A 15868-nucleotide genomic window follows, 5' to 3' on the forward strand; every position below is an offset into this window, starting at 1 on the left:
TTTCTCATCTCACAATAACAATAAAACATTACATATACTATAACTTTGGCCAGACAGAGTCCTTCGACCATCAATTTTGTTGTTTTTCCGTATTTTGTCAAGAGACATTAAAACTAGAACCACAACGTGAGGGAACTGGAACATAAACCACAACGTGGGGTCGCCTTTGACCCTAATAAAAACTTAAACTAACTCAAATATGACAAATAAAAAAACGTATTTGGTACTATTTCATTTTTAAATAGTTTATTATATGACAGTTTAATGTTTCTACAGTAAATACCGAAATAAGAGTATGATTAACAAATAAACAACAAAATAAAAATAATCATTTTTTAGTAGTAAAAATAACATGATAAACAAATCTGACCAATACAAAATATTTAAATCAAGATTAAGATTTACATATTTCACAAATTCTAAACTCATATTCTGCACATATATTTTTTCCACAATGAATACAAATATGGCGTCCTCTACGGTAACGAGATCTTGGACAAAAATCACAACGACGTGAACGCTGTTGTGGCTATTGGGCTGGTAGTTCGTCAGGATATCCAAGGTTTTGTCTCAGAAATTGTCTTAACTTTTTTGGCAGTCGATTATTTTCTACTCTGTGCTTCATATAATCTTCCACCAAAGAATCAGCTAAGTTTTTGAGAAAAGTAGAATGGACGTTACAACTCGGCAATGTTTGACATTGATGTAACACAAAAGAATTGATTCCAGCAGCATCTAACATTCCATACAGAATCCTTAGCCACCGTCTCGTTTTTCGAGCAACTGTCTTCGAATGACAGAGTTGATCAAACGTATCGACCCCACCTTTAGTCGAATTGTAGAACATTGTAATTTCTGGCTTTTTTGTTTCTGCAATTATTTCGTCTCAAAAATGCATAGAAGTTATAAGTAGAACGCATTTTTTTCTTTTCTGAAACATGGGATACTAAAGTTACATCTTTTGAAAAAGCAAACGCCGATGAGGAGATTTCCCTACGTTTTAAATCTAGAAATTGTACCGGTATTTCTCTTTTATTTTTGCGGAGAGTTCCCACCATGGTAAGTTTATTTTCAAGAAGTTTTTTTGCTAACTCGATCGATGAAAACCAGTTGTCTATTGTTATGTTACGATTTGTTCCTGCTATTGTTTTCGATAGTTTCATAAAATATTGCGTTGGAATAGAACCATCTTCAGGCCTTCTGTTTGGATCTTTTCCTGTATAAGAAATTACAGAACGTATATAATTAGTTTTGGCGTCACACATCATAATAATTTTAATACCATATTTCTCTGGTTTGCTAGTTAAGTACATTTTGAATGGGCAGCGACCCCTAAAGTTTAATAGCTGCTCATCTATAGTTACGTATTTATAAGGAGGATACAAGCTTTCGCAGTTTTCTATAAATAGATCTTTTATTTCTCTTATTGGTGCGAATTTATCGACAGTTTTTCTTTCTGTTCGGGTTGTTTTGTCATCAAAACGCAAGCAGTTTAAAAGAAATTCAAACCGGCTTTTTGTCAGTGTATTGCGAAGTATTGCGAAATATTGCTATTTCTGACCAGATGATATCTTCGAGGGAAAGATGTGCTTTTTTTAGAAGTCCTGCAAAGTATAAAAGCCCAAACAAAGCCAGAAGTTCTGCTTTATGTGTTTCTTGTATGTATCGTTATTCCAAAGTAAATTTTGATTTTTGAATTTCTATTTCTCTATTTGTGCTGTTGACAATTATCTGTAAAATTTCATCGGTAAAAAATAGCTACCACATTTCTTTGGGCATATACCACATTTCTTTCATATATTACGAGCAAAAAATCCAGGACGGTCATCTGTAGCACCTGTTTCCATAGCTTCCTCATTGTTGTCTGTTCCCTTCTGTAATTCTCTAATAGTACATTCATCACATACAGAATCGTTGATTAAGACATCCTTGTCTTCGCTATCGTTTACATCTAAGGACTCCTCGGATGCCAGATTGTCATTCTCGTCTTTGTATAACTCGTTTTAAAGCTCTGTTTCAGTAAGACGACACCGTCGTTCATACTGCAGTTGGAATGAACTTTGTTTTAAATTTTTATCAGCCATTTTCCTACAATAAATCATTATTTAAACAACCAATACAAAAAATAATAAATTTACCTTACCGCAAAATATTATAACGTAAACCACAACGTGGTGTCAAAACCAATTCAAATCCTTATTATCCGCGAAAACGAAAGTCAGGTCAAATAATACGTACACACACCAGAACCGTCAATCAACGCCAGAACCTACAAACGAGAACTAAAGCTACGTGAAATTTCAACCCAGTGTATTAACTGCGCGCAAGCGTGCTTAAGAAAAATGAAACTGCAGGGTCACGGGCGACCCCATGTTGTGCTACTAGGGTTAATATTTAAATAACTCTCTCCATCCACCATACGTTCATGTACTTATAATAATTACTATTTAAATGGGAATAAATTTACCAAAACGTACCATTTAAATGGTACGTTTATTGACGTTTCAATTTCCACTTAGGAAATATTTCTCAAGATACAAAACATTAGTAAATTAAACAAATTTTGTTTTTTTGTTACTTGGTGAAAAATTCTTTAATAATTTAATTTTATCTGACTTATTTATATTGACAATTCAGACATACATTATACATTTGAAAGTAGACGACTTTAAAATGATATTGCCAATATTGTTGACTTGCGTTCCTGGGACGACTTTACTTTTAATATAGTTCATTCGATTACATGAAATCAACTTTAACTTGAGAATATCCGTCAGAAAAAAATCATGGCATGTAATTCTTTAAAATGTAATTGTAACTCTTTAAAAAGACAAACACATGCCATTATGACAGTAAAAAATCTGTTAGTGATTCCATAGTAAATTATAAGGGAAAAAGTTTACATATTTTATGTAAAGAGCAAATTTAATTTTAAATTTTTGAGGGTGCTTTACTTAACAGTTTAGTAAAGTGCCATTTAAGTGTCTTATTTCTGGTCGAAGAAGTTTAAAAAGACATTTGAAATCCACACTGGGGAGGAAGATTTACATGATATAGGAGACGATTTGCGTTTCGTTGCGGAATCTCTGACTGAGAAATCCTTACATACAGAAAGAAAATCTAGTAGTACGAAAGAAAAAATGTTCGAGAGAGACCCAAGTAAAAAAAAAGTCAATTTTTGCATAAGCAGTTACCTGAATCAAATGAAAAAGCATTTACTGAATCTCTGAAGGCTTTGAAAGGACCACACCGTTAGAAACATTCTTTTTATTTTTAAACTTTGATATGCAAGACATGACAGTTTAATATTCTTTACAATATGCTCATGCCAATAACAGACATGATTTTATTCTAACTAGAAAAGACTTTCTTAACTTTATCGAAATTTTAATTTTATCGGGATACCACACTTTACCTCAAGCCCACATGTATGGGTCACTTGACGAAGACAAAGGGGTACAGGTTGTAAAAGACTGCGTGAGCCGTAACAAATGTATCTCCATAAAACGTAATCTGCAATTAAGCGATAGTGGACAGCTTGATTAAAGTGATAAATTTTGTAAATTGCGCCCATTTTTTGACAAAACCAACGAGAAATTCATCCAATTTGGTGTGTTCTCACACAACATATCTATAGATGAAGAAGTGGTTCCATACTTTGGACGGCACTCGTGTAAGATGTTTATAAAAGGCAAGCCAGTAAGGTTTGTTGGAAAGTGAAGGCAAGCAAGCAAGCAATTTAATTAAACCCAGCCTGTGAGAAATGTTCACCCCTAAGAATTACGTTCGGGTGTAACAATTCATTGGAGCGAGGTGTATTAACTCGAGTAAAAACAGGAGTCACTCCACCGCGCTCGAATGCTCCAGACCATCCCTTTCCCCCCTATAGCACTCTGATGCGCGATAGGGGCACAACTATCAGCCAAATGCTCTTCATGTGGAGATCCTGGGTAATAGAACCCCAACATGGTTTCCTAACCGAATTCAAAACTCAGGACAGCGCATTGTCGCTATATTCCTGTTATCTTAATGTGGCTTATCCGCGAACTAAAATTGCTTACTTGGGCCTCAAGTCTCCGCTCTGAGCTAGGCTCAGTTCGGCGACTTGGTGCTCAAGGGGTTGGGCCCTACATGCCCGAGTTTTTAGTGGTTTTTGTTAATATTTTTTTGTGGCTTGCGCCGGTTTTTGTTAGTAGTTTTTTGATTTTTTTGGTGGCCGAAGCCATTTTTTTGTTGTTTTTTGGATTTTTTTTGTAGGATGCCTGAAACATACAATCAGAATTAGTGCATATTTATATAATAAATTATCTACATAAAATTTACTGGGTCCACGCTGTACGTTGCGATTGTCCACAAGGGTTTTGAGCTACGAACTATCTTCATTGTGCGTTGTTGTTGTTTTTTGAAGTGTTTTCTCTCTGGTGTTTTGTTTTCTCTCTGGTGTGATTGTTGATTTTCTCTCTAGTATTATGATTTTATTCTACTATTTGTTGTTTGGGTCTTTTGTGCTTCCATCTGTGGAAAGCGTCATACCTCAATATCTCTCGCAATATGTGGTTGGGGTGGTTCTCTATCTCCGCGAACTTTGTCCTAGCTTTTTCTTTCATTGTGTCGGTCACTCTGATTTGTTGTAGTTCTCTAAAGAGAAATCTTTCTGCTACGTATCTCGGTACGTTGACTGCTTCTCTTAGGCTGTTGTTATGTGCCGCTTGTATTTTCTTTTTTGATGTATTGCATATGTGTCCCCATGCGAGAGACGCATATGTTAGTATAGGAAGAATTATACAATTTATTAATCTTATTTTTGTTTTCAATCTAAGTTTGCTTTTTCTTCCTGCTAGGCCTCTTATTGATGCTCTTGCCATGTTGGCTTTTTGTACTGTAGCTTCTACATGTTTGCTAAATGTTAAGCCTTTGTCCATGATTACTCCGAGGTATTTTGCTTCACTTTTCCACTCGATAGGATTGTCTTGCACAGTTACCTGTTCTTCTGGTTGTTGGTGCCTCTTTTTGAAAAGTACAGCCTGTGTCTTTTCGGAGTTTATAGCGATTTTCCATTTTAAACTCCATTCTTCTATGTCATCTAGCGCTGTTTGTAAGTTGTTTACCGCTATGTCTACATTTCTGTGTTTGGCCGCTATCGCTGTGTCGTCGGCATAGAGGCTTAGTAGTGTACCTGGTGTTCTAGGTATGTCTGCTGTGTATATCGTATACAGTAGAGGTGACAGTACCGCTCCCTGTGGCACTCCAGCCTCCGGGTTCCCGAGTTCGGATAGGACTTGTCCTATCCGGACTCTGAAACTCCGATTGCTTAAGTACGAAGAAATTAGTCTTGTCATTGCTCCGCTGTAGCCGTATCGTCTCATTTTGTAGATAAGTCCTTTATGCCAGACTCTGTCGAAAGCTTTGCTTACATCTAGGAAGACAGCTCCTGTGAATTGTTTGTCATTAAATCCAGCTGCTATGTACTCTGTTAATCTGAGTACTTGTAGCTCACTGGAGTGTTCTGATCTAAAACCGAATTTGGCTTCGGGTATTATATCTAATCTGTCTGTTTCAGCTTGGAGTCTGACGAGTATTATTCTCTCTACAATCTTGCTGATTGCAGGTAGTAAGCTTATTGGCCTGTAGTTTTGCGGGAATGTGCTGTTTTTTCCGGGCTTTGGTAACATTATGACATGAGCCTCTTTCCATCTGTTTGGGAATTTCTTGAATCTTAGCATCGCGTTGATAATATTTGTTAGATATACTATGGCTCTCGCTGGTAAGTATTTTAGAGCCCTGTTCGTTATTTGATCAGGACCAGGTGCTTTTTTCGGCGAGCTATTTTTAATTAGCTCGTTTATCTCCTCCGGTGATGTAGGAGGGATGATTTCGTTCGGGTTTTCGGGTCTTCCTCTTTGTCTTTCGACTTCTTCTATGAAGTCGATGTCCTCATCTGGGTGGTAATTTAATGTACACTCTCTTTCGAGAGTACTCCTCATTACTTCTGCTTTTTCCTCTGTGGTGTAGACTATTCCGTTTTCTCCATGTAATGGAGGGATTTGCTTTCTGTCGTTTCTCAGTATTCTCTGGAGCCTCCAAATATTTTGCATATTTGGTCCTTGCTCCTCCATGTCTCTTATGTGGTTTTCCCAGCTTTCACTACGGTGTTGTTGTAGTGCTGTTTTGACCTCTCTGTTTAGCCTATTTGCTCTATTTTTGTCTGCCTGGTTCCTTGTCCTTCTCGCTGTCTGCTTTGCTCTGTTCTTTTCCCTTATTAAGTCTTTTATTGCTTGTGGTATATCCTTAAATCTTCCCGTGTGCATTTCTACTTCCTCTTCTGTAGTGCTGTTTCTGAGTGCTTGTTGGATGATGTTTTCCAACTCTAGGACTCTGTCTTCTATTTCTCGTGGGTTGTCTATCACTGTGAAGGATATATGTAAAAGTTTGTGCCCTATCAAGGTGCATCTGCTGAGCCAGTAGACAAAAAACAAACATTGGGTACTAGAGTTGTTCTGGATTTATTATCAATAATTATTAAAAGTAAGAATAATCATATCATATTTTTCGACAATTTCTTCTCATTCTATGGTTTATTTCGGACACTAAAAGAACAAGGGTTTTTTTCAAAAGGCACTATAAAAACAGATAGAATAGAAGAGTGTCCTCTAGAGTATACAAACTTTATGAAAAAATGCCCTAGGGTTTGTTGTAACTCTTACTTTGAGGAGAATACGCACATTTCTTTAGTAATATGGCACGATAATTCAATAGTTACATTGATTAGCACTCATTACCATATTGAACCATTGTCAACTGCAAAGAGATATAGCCGACCACAAAAATAATATTAGTGTGCCACAGACTGATCATCTGGATCAACTTATTTTTAAGCAAGAAAAGCGTAGACGTTGCAGAGTATGTCATAATGATACAGTGTATACTTGCCAAAAGTGCCAAGTACATTTATACGCCAATTATTGTTTTTCGCAATACCATTCTTAACAGATTTAGTCAGTGGTGCGTATAGGCACCAGTGTTTATCTTTTAAGTTATGTACATGAAAAATTTTTTTGTTGTATTTTTTCCTCAATTAGGCTCTACTTTAATGAATAAAACTTATTTTGTCAAGTTTTATCAATTTTTTAAAGCTTTGGTAAAAGATGGGTTAAATTATTATGCATTATACTGAATACTTAATAATGTCAATTGAATATTTTGTGTTTCATTATTAAAATCATTTAAATATAATTTTTCTAATTAGTATTTTTTTTATAGATATCGTTTTAAAAAAGAAATATTATAAACTCATTCGAAAAAAACGAGTACGTCATTGTTGTACTAAATATACCTCCAAGCAGGTGTTTACGACCCCTGATTATTTAGGTGTCAAGTTTAGGCGGGTCTGGGTCTATTTATTATACTTCATTGCTGTGGAGATAGGGTTGGTCCTCTGAATACTAAATTCGCTTCATAACGTTAAAGATGAACTGTTTACCTACTGACATCCACATTTCGGACTTCGTTTAGGCGATTCGCTAGCTCAATTGAAGTTAAATATCTATTTCCTAAACACGAAAATTAAAAATCGATCATCGAGTGTGGATGGAAGTTGCTGCCCTACGGCCTGATGCTGACTTTTTAGTTGCTGTTTTTATTAAATATCTCTTTTTTTATTAAATAGCTCTTAAAATAGCACAATGACTTACACCTAGCACCTGGACGACATAATACTGGCTACGACCATTTGCAGTAAAGCCACGGCTATTGCATCATCCGTTGGTGTTGTCATTTTAAAACAATTAAAATTGTTGAAAACTGAACTCAAAGCGCTTTTATACTAAATTGGTCTGGTTGTTAAAATCAGTACAACAAATTAATTTCTTGCTGCTTATCAACTTAAAGTTTAACAAAAACATACATTATTATGGTTTATAATAAATGCCAAAAAAATTAAAAATCATCTAATGTAATAATGTATAGAAGTCATAAGTTTTAAAACTGGCAATGAATGGGAAATATATCATGGATCGAATTTTTTGCAACTGAGTACATTTGAATATATTAACTTTTATTTACTTTCCTTGTTATAGGGCTTTTAACGCTAACAGAATAAGTAAAGAAAACAGGCAGGCCGTAGAAAAATTAATGTCTACAAAAAGTGATTCTTTTGACCCAAAATCTGCCAAACGAGCGTCTCAAGCCGCTGCTCCTTTAGCAGCGTGGGTAGCTGCTAATGTTAAATACTCTTACGTTTTGGATAAAATTAAACCTCTTGAGAAGGAACAAATGAAATTAAAAGAGTAAGTATTCTTATCTTGCAAAAATTAAAGTAAAAATAAGGTTTTATTTTCTTCATTTAATTTTGTTTTATTTTTTTATGTTATATATTGTTTTTAACTTATATTACATTTCTGTCTAATAACAGTAAGTGTTTAATTTCTATTTTGTATCTGATCGTTTTTGTTACTTTAAACAAAGCAGTTGACTAAAAACTATTGTAGAAATTTATCAAATTCACAAAACCAACTTGGAGAGCTCAGTGCAGGTTTGTTGGACGTAGACGCAACTGTTGCCAAGCTAAAGGAACAATTATCAGTATACACCAAAGAAGCAGCTGAAATCGAAATTGATTTAACCAAAGCTCAAAGTACACTATCTGCAGCAGAAGGGCTTGTTGGCAAACTGGGAGACGAATATCATAGGTGGCAAACTCAGGTAAGAACATTTTCGGCATGTTTATTATTTTCATAAATATGTATCTATGTTAACACTATTTACAGTTGAAGGAGCTTTCCCAAGAAATTGATAAATTACCAAATAACTGTTTGTTAATGGCTGCTTATATTACTTACATGTCAAGCGAAACCGAAGAAGAAAGAAGGTAATGTACAAATAAATACAAAATATATTTTATTTTTCAATATTAAAAAAAAGTAACGTATAAATAAATCTTTTTGCTGATATTCTGACTAATCATTAAAGAATAAGTTTTACTATAAGGGTAATATGGATACGATAGAATATACTTAATTCTGGAATTTTGTTTCTATTATATAATATTTATTTTTTATTCAGTGCGCCTCTAAAGTCCGCCTCATCAAATGTTTATATTAATTTCGTCATCTTCACCGCCTTTAGAATTATCATTATTATTACAACACCATTTAATAACTCCGGCATAAAAATAAATCACGTAATGAAATAGTATTTTGGGGGACATTCTGTATAAGAACTTATAACAAATTTTTTACAGCTTTTTAAAATAGAAAAATAACGGTAGAAAAACTGTATTAGCCATTATTCAACAATTAACAAAACTCCTTCCCATCAGATCAACCTCATGAAAGGGAAATTAGTCAACGAAACATTAGAGAAAGCCAGGTCTGTGCTTTGGCTGAAACGATGCAGTGTTTAAGTAGACAAATTACTACTGAAGTTGACTTGAATGAAAAAACAGTAAGAAGTTGTTAAAAAAGAAATAACTACGATTGTTTAAAATGCAGACCACTCAAGAAATATTTCTTAATCATTATTTTAAACGGATGGAATTCTGTGAAATTATGGTCGAGTAATCCAATGAAAATATTTTTTTTTAATATTTTGTTTACAGACGAGTCCTCTTTCACAATTGAAGACCCTGGTGGAAGAAGGGGATAAGTACCAAATTCTGCAAAAGTGAGATAGGTGCTTATTTAGGTTGAAAAAGTAACTATTCTCGCCTGGCGCAAGTATAGGATATGTACAGGTAATAGATACTGAAATTATAAGAGCAAACTACTTATCCCCTGGTATGGTCTGGTGCAAGAACGGTATAAGAAATGTGTAACTTATTCCGTTCCTGCACCAAATTTTGAATTGCCGCGATTGGGTAAGGTACCGGTATCTACACGAGCCACGAACGCAATATAAGTTACGTGGTCACCAAGAAACTGTTGGAGAGTTAACATAGTGCGAGAGGTATGGTTTAGTAAAATATCGAGGATTTTTTATTATTACTAGATCATAGGATATTATTGTGAGTTGAAATAGTGAGAATGAACCATTTCAAAGTTCAGGCAGCGAGTTTTTGCCTTCGAATAATTCTGGTGCATCTGAAAATAATTTATATGAAGAGAAGGAGTCCGCTGATAAAGAGGCTGCAAATAATAAACATGGACGAAAGAAAATAAAAGATCCCAAGGGCTAGAAAAGAAATGTGCAGAAAATAAAAAGAGCTAGAGCTAGAGCTTATAAATCTACGACAACTGGAAAAGTGGTACCAGAAAGGATGATTGCAAATGTAGTAAGAAATGCATAAAAAACTTTCAGAAACCGAGAAGCAGGAAATAATATCTGTTTTTAATACTCTTTCAAGTCAAGAAAAACAAGACTCTTATTTGTCAAGCTTGATACAGGTTTCGCAGATTACTCGAAGGCGCAAAATAATTGAAGGACATCCAAAATTAATAAGGAACTATACCTATAAGTATAAGGTAATATTTTTTTATTATTCTTAATTTTAACAGTGAGGCTCTCAGGTAGCCTAGCTGTCTGAGAGCCTCACTGTTCTCAGTCGTTAGGATAGAATCGTCGATAGACGCGGGTTCAAATCTCGTTAAATTTTTTCTAGAAAAACAAAAAATTAGATTAATAAGACATTAAAAATAAAAACACACATTGACTGACCAGTTGTTTGATAAAACCAGTGCCAATAAAACATAAGTACAAAAAAAAAATTGTGTATCTACAAACTTTTAAAAATGCTCTGACGTTTTTGTATTGAGTATTTTTGATGTTTTTATGGTAAACATTTTTGGAAAAAAATTACAAGATGGCATTGTGCCTTCTTCATGGCATAGGAAAAAAACGTCTGGAGCGCATCGCAACCCACCTGTCTACTAACATTAGACCTGTTCAGGATAAAAGAGGTCGTCATTCAAGTAGGCCTAATTTAATTCCCGAAGATTTAAGAGGGCAAATACGCGATCACATTAACAGCTTTCCAAAACGCATTTCCCATTATACTCGAAAAAAAAACCGATAAATATTATTTGTCAAGTGATTTAAGTAATTCCATTATGTATGATTTATATTTGAAAAAGTATGAACCTGATATACATAAATTAAAACAAGACCATCTTCCATACAAACCAAAAATATCGTATGATCTTTACGGGCGATACTTTCGTGAGAACTTTAATATTAGTTTTAGTGCTGCACGGAAGGATACTTGCAAAAAATGTAATATTTTAAACAATAAAATACAGAGTGTTGATTTAGAAGAAGAAAAGAAGTCATTCGAATTACGAAAGAACGTACATCTTCGAAAATCTGAAGTGTTCTACAAAGAGCTAAAAGGGAAGTCAAAAGAAGCACAAGAAAATGATGAAATTTAAGTTTTGTGCTTAAATTTCCAACAAAACATGCCCCTTTCGAAAGTACCTTCAGGAGATGCCTTTTATTTGAGTCAGTTATGGGTACATAACTTCTTTATATATTCTGCGGAAAACAAGACTGGAAACTTAATAAAAAGGATCAAATGATGTGTTAAGCCTTTTACATTACTATTTTAAAAATATTTTAAATCCAAATGTCTAAACATTATATTTATTTAACGATAACTGTTGCGCGTAAAATAAAAATAATACCCCGGTTAGGTTTTTAGTTGCATTGTGTCAGGAGGGAAAAATTGATACCATAATTCATCGTTTTCCTGAGCCGGGACATAGCTTCCTTCCCTGCGATCGCTACTTCGGAATAATTGAAAAAAAAAGAAGAAATGCATTGAGAGGATTTTCTTACCACAAAAGTATATAAATATAGTTATATCATCATCAAAAAACATTTTTGTTGTTCCTGTAACTCAGGACATAATCTATAACTATGTCGAAAATTTAAGAGATTATTTTCTTCCGGTGCCGAAATCTGTCTGTAAAGGAAAGTTTACTATTTCTACATATCGTGTTTTTAAATACACAAAAAACTTAAGTGGCGTTGAAGTTAGTCAGACTACAGTGACCCTTTCTTTACACATTTTACCATGCTTAAAAATAACTCAAAACCAAATTTAACTTTAATGTTAAAATGTTACGGAAATGATTTGCGTATTAAGCATGCAAAATATCAAAATGTTATGTTGTTAGTTAATGAATATGTCGGAAAGAACAAAATATATTTTTATCAATCTCTTAAATTAGACAAAGATACATTAGAAGAGATAGAAGTTGATTCAGATGTCAGGGATACACATAGCTCTGTGGATGATAAGTCTATTTAATTAATTTTATTTTATTAAAACGTTTATAATGGATACCTGTTTGTATAAGAAATAGACTTTCTGTTAAAATTTGCGTTGCTTTATTTTATATTCATTTTTATTAATAAGTAGTTTACATTTAATAATAGTAAAGTATTTCTTCTAAAAATGGGTTTTAATGTAACTTATCCCCTTTTTGCACCTGCTGTAAACTACAGTACAAAAAAGGCTTCAACTTATCCTATTATTGCACCAAAAATTTTTTTCCTTAATAGCATTGTTGTTTGGCTATACAATGGCAGCAAAATTATTTCTACCTGTTGTATTAGTTCGACCCTACTTCATGAACAACATAAATTTTAAATTAAAAAATAAAACTTTTTTTGCTTTTCCTGTAAAATTTACATATTGTTACTTATCCCCTTCTTGCACCAGGGTCTTCAATTCATCGGAAACATAATCCACCCATTGTACGTTATTGGTCTCGTAAGTTGAATGTTTGGATAAGAATATTGGGAGATCCTATTATTGGTCCTTTTTATCAAAGGAAATCTAAACGCTGTAAAATATCCTGAAATAATTTAAAATTAAATTATTCGCTTACTTCAAAGCCTACAAATAACGTTAAACGAAATTTGGTTTCAACAAGATGAATGTACCTTACACAATGTATAGGTCTTCAGAGACCATTTAGATGTATTAAACTGTATAAATAAATTAAACATATAATTCCCTCGGTCACCCGACCTAACTCTACTAGATTTTAATTTTTGAGGATCGCTAAAGACCAATTTGTACAGCCATGAATTCGATCAAACCACCAACTTGGAGCAACTGAGGTAAAAGATAGTCGAACTTAGCCAAGACATATCAGAAAATGAACCCAGCGCCATGATAAATGCATTGTATAATAGATTTGTTTTGCTTGGCAGAAGGTTGTGCTTCGTTTGAACATTTAATTTGGTACGAATTTTATTTCATTTTGAGTTTCTAATTTTTCAGAATTATTTTTAACTGGGTTGTAGAAATAAATATTAGCCTTACTCACAATCTATTTTATTTGAACCTAGGACGACCGGTGTCGAACACTACAACTTCCTGTTCATCTTCAGGTATCCGGAAAAGGTTAACTTAAAATGCTAAAAAATTACAAACCTTTTTCAGAGACCTAAAGATAAAGAGAAAATTTTAGTGTTCTAAACCGATGTCCTAGGTTCACATAAAATAGAGTGAGTAAGTCATTTATTTATTTTCATAAACCAGTTGAAATGGATTAAAATGTGCAACCCATACATCATTTGAATTATTTTTAATTAAAGTAGTAGTTTTGGAACTAATTTTTAATTTCATTTAATTTTTATAGAACTAATTTTATTTTCCAACCCACTACTTTTTAAAATTTCTAAACAAAAATATGGTTTCAGAAGGTATTATTTGAAAAAGATCAAATACTGTCTTATTTTTAATTAAAAAACGTAATTTTTCGCTTATTTTCTCAAGTGTCATCTCCGCGACGGAGGTCGGTAATTATCATAGCTATTCGGACATTAGTGACGACTACCCTGAAAAGTTTCTTAGATGTACTTATATTCGTATAATTCCCTTAGGTTGCGCAGCCATGATATTCTGACTCCTAGACATAACGTAGTGTTTAGCACACATATTTGTAAAAAATTCACAATTCTTGCAAACACTTACAGAAGAAAATTACAATTTTAACAATTTTAACAATTTGCTATTCAGTTTCGATATCACCAGGCTTTTCGTCGATATGCCATAGGAGAAAACTTTAAAAATAGTACCTAAGAATCAAATTAGATATCATGCAAGAAAAACCAAACTTAATTTAGGAGGAGCTATTAATACTTTGCACATCTTTGAAATTCACAGCTCACCTGTATTTTTTTCTGTACTTTTTATCACACTAACGTAAGTAGTAAAAGGTCAAGCAGAAAAATTATCCAAATAGCTCCAAAAGCCAAATTATCACTTTAAAATGTTTATGAGAAAAATCCAAATTATCCTTTTTCCTAATTCGTTTTAATTAAGTTTATTTAGATTTAAATATAAAAATTGATATAATTGTATATGTGCCAAAATTAAAGCAAATAATAACCCAAATTTTTAAATGTAGTGCTAGAGAAATAGCAAGCAACGATGTGATAAACGAGGGCATCTTCTTATCACCTAGGTAAGGCTATTTACGCTAAGAATAAACCAAAATACGTACCCGTCATTTGTTTAATGTAAGACTGTGATCGTGACGCATGTCAGTATTGAAATAAAGTATGTACCTATTATTAGATAAATATGTTGCTTAGTTTGAAGCGGTCTCGAGAATGTCAAAATGTTCATCAATATATTGCACAAATTTTATGTCGTCCTCTTCAGATGATCGAACTAAGACTACTAATCATGTTTAAATACAGCAAAATATGCGTTGTCATTAAAGTTAATTTTTACATTTATTGTACAATTTGATGAATTTTGCATTATGTATGGATAGCCTTGCACACTATTGGTTTATAAATAATTTTTTAAGAACGAGCCAAACTTTAAAACAACGTACAAAAGACCAACCAAAAAGTCTACAGTTCCTGATAATTCTTATCATAATTACTATTTAAATGGAAATAAGCCACAATTAAAGGTTAAAGTACGTTTATTGACGTTTCAATTTCCACTTCCTTTATTTACGTTAAAGTACGTTTATCGAAACGTCAATAAACGTACTTTAACCTTTAATTGTGGCTTATTCCCATTTAAATAGTAATTACTTTAAAATGCCACAAGAAAATAGCTTCAGAACAATATTCTTATAACATGTTACCGCAGAAACTGTTAAAAATCAGTTGATGTAGTTACCTTGTTATTCTATTTGTGCAATAAATTGACAATTATATTGACAACCTAGTTACCTATGCACAGACTAAGGGTTTAAAAGTAATTTATTACTGAATAATTATTTATCATTCATATTGGTTTTTGCACATTTATATTCGCATTAAAGCGTAGAAATTAATGTTTATTGTCCGATACAATCCTGCATCACTTCTATTACGTCTATTGCTTCTCAAAACTTGTACCAAAATTATGGTAGGTAATAATGGTTTTATTTAATTTTTTTTCTACTTTTAGTAATTTCTTATCACACTGTGCCAAGGAGTTAAATATTGATATAGTTGACGCTGGTTCATTCTTCTCAACTGAAAGGGAACGGATGCAATGGCAGAGTGAAGGCCTTTCATCGGATAAGTTATCAACAGAAAATGCTGTTATGATGTTGAAGGTATTTGTTATTTATTACTAGACTTAGGCAAATACGCAAATTGCATATTTTGCATATAATGCATAAAAAATGCAAAAATGTAAAATTTTGCATATTTTTATAAAAGTGAGCATAAAGTGCATATAATTTCAAAACTTGGTGTTAACTATATATTTTTATATTCAAACTTACAGATAGCATGAAAATGGGAATATTTACTTTTGTTTTATAATTATTTGGTATTCAAATTCTTGGTATAGTAACTAATAAAAGACAGTGGCTTATAGTTTTGTCAGGTTTTGTCCTGGAATTAAGGGTTTGTGTTTGCCAGTTTATGTCTCTAGGCAAAAATTTTTATTTTGACGGTCAGTTTCACTTGG

The 15868-nt window shown here is 33.1% G+C and overlaps 1 protein-coding gene across 2 annotated transcripts in view; it reads left to right on the forward strand.

Moving 5' to 3' along the window:
• The window catches only part of LOC140436773 (cytoplasmic dynein 2 heavy chain 1-like), a 157912-nt gene that overhangs the window by 46447 nt on the left and 95597 nt on the right, over window positions 1-15868 (forward strand). For both annotated transcript variants that reach the window (XM_072525859.1, XM_072525858.1), the window contains exons 12-15: window positions 8076-8285; window positions 8487-8700; window positions 8766-8866; window positions 15359-15509. In XM_072525859.1, coding sequence (XP_072381960.1) covers window positions 8076-8285; window positions 8487-8700; window positions 8766-8866; window positions 15359-15509 — 676 coding nt within the window. The remainder of the gene's footprint in view (window positions 1-8075; window positions 8286-8486; window positions 8701-8765; window positions 8867-15358; window positions 15510-15868) is intronic.

The sequence above is a fragment of the Diabrotica undecimpunctata genome, chromosome 3 (assembly GCF_040954645.1).
Source record: "Diabrotica undecimpunctata isolate CICGRU chromosome 3, icDiaUnde3, whole genome shotgun sequence".
Classification (NCBI taxonomy): Eukaryota; Metazoa; Arthropoda; class Insecta; order Coleoptera; family Chrysomelidae; genus Diabrotica; species Diabrotica undecimpunctata.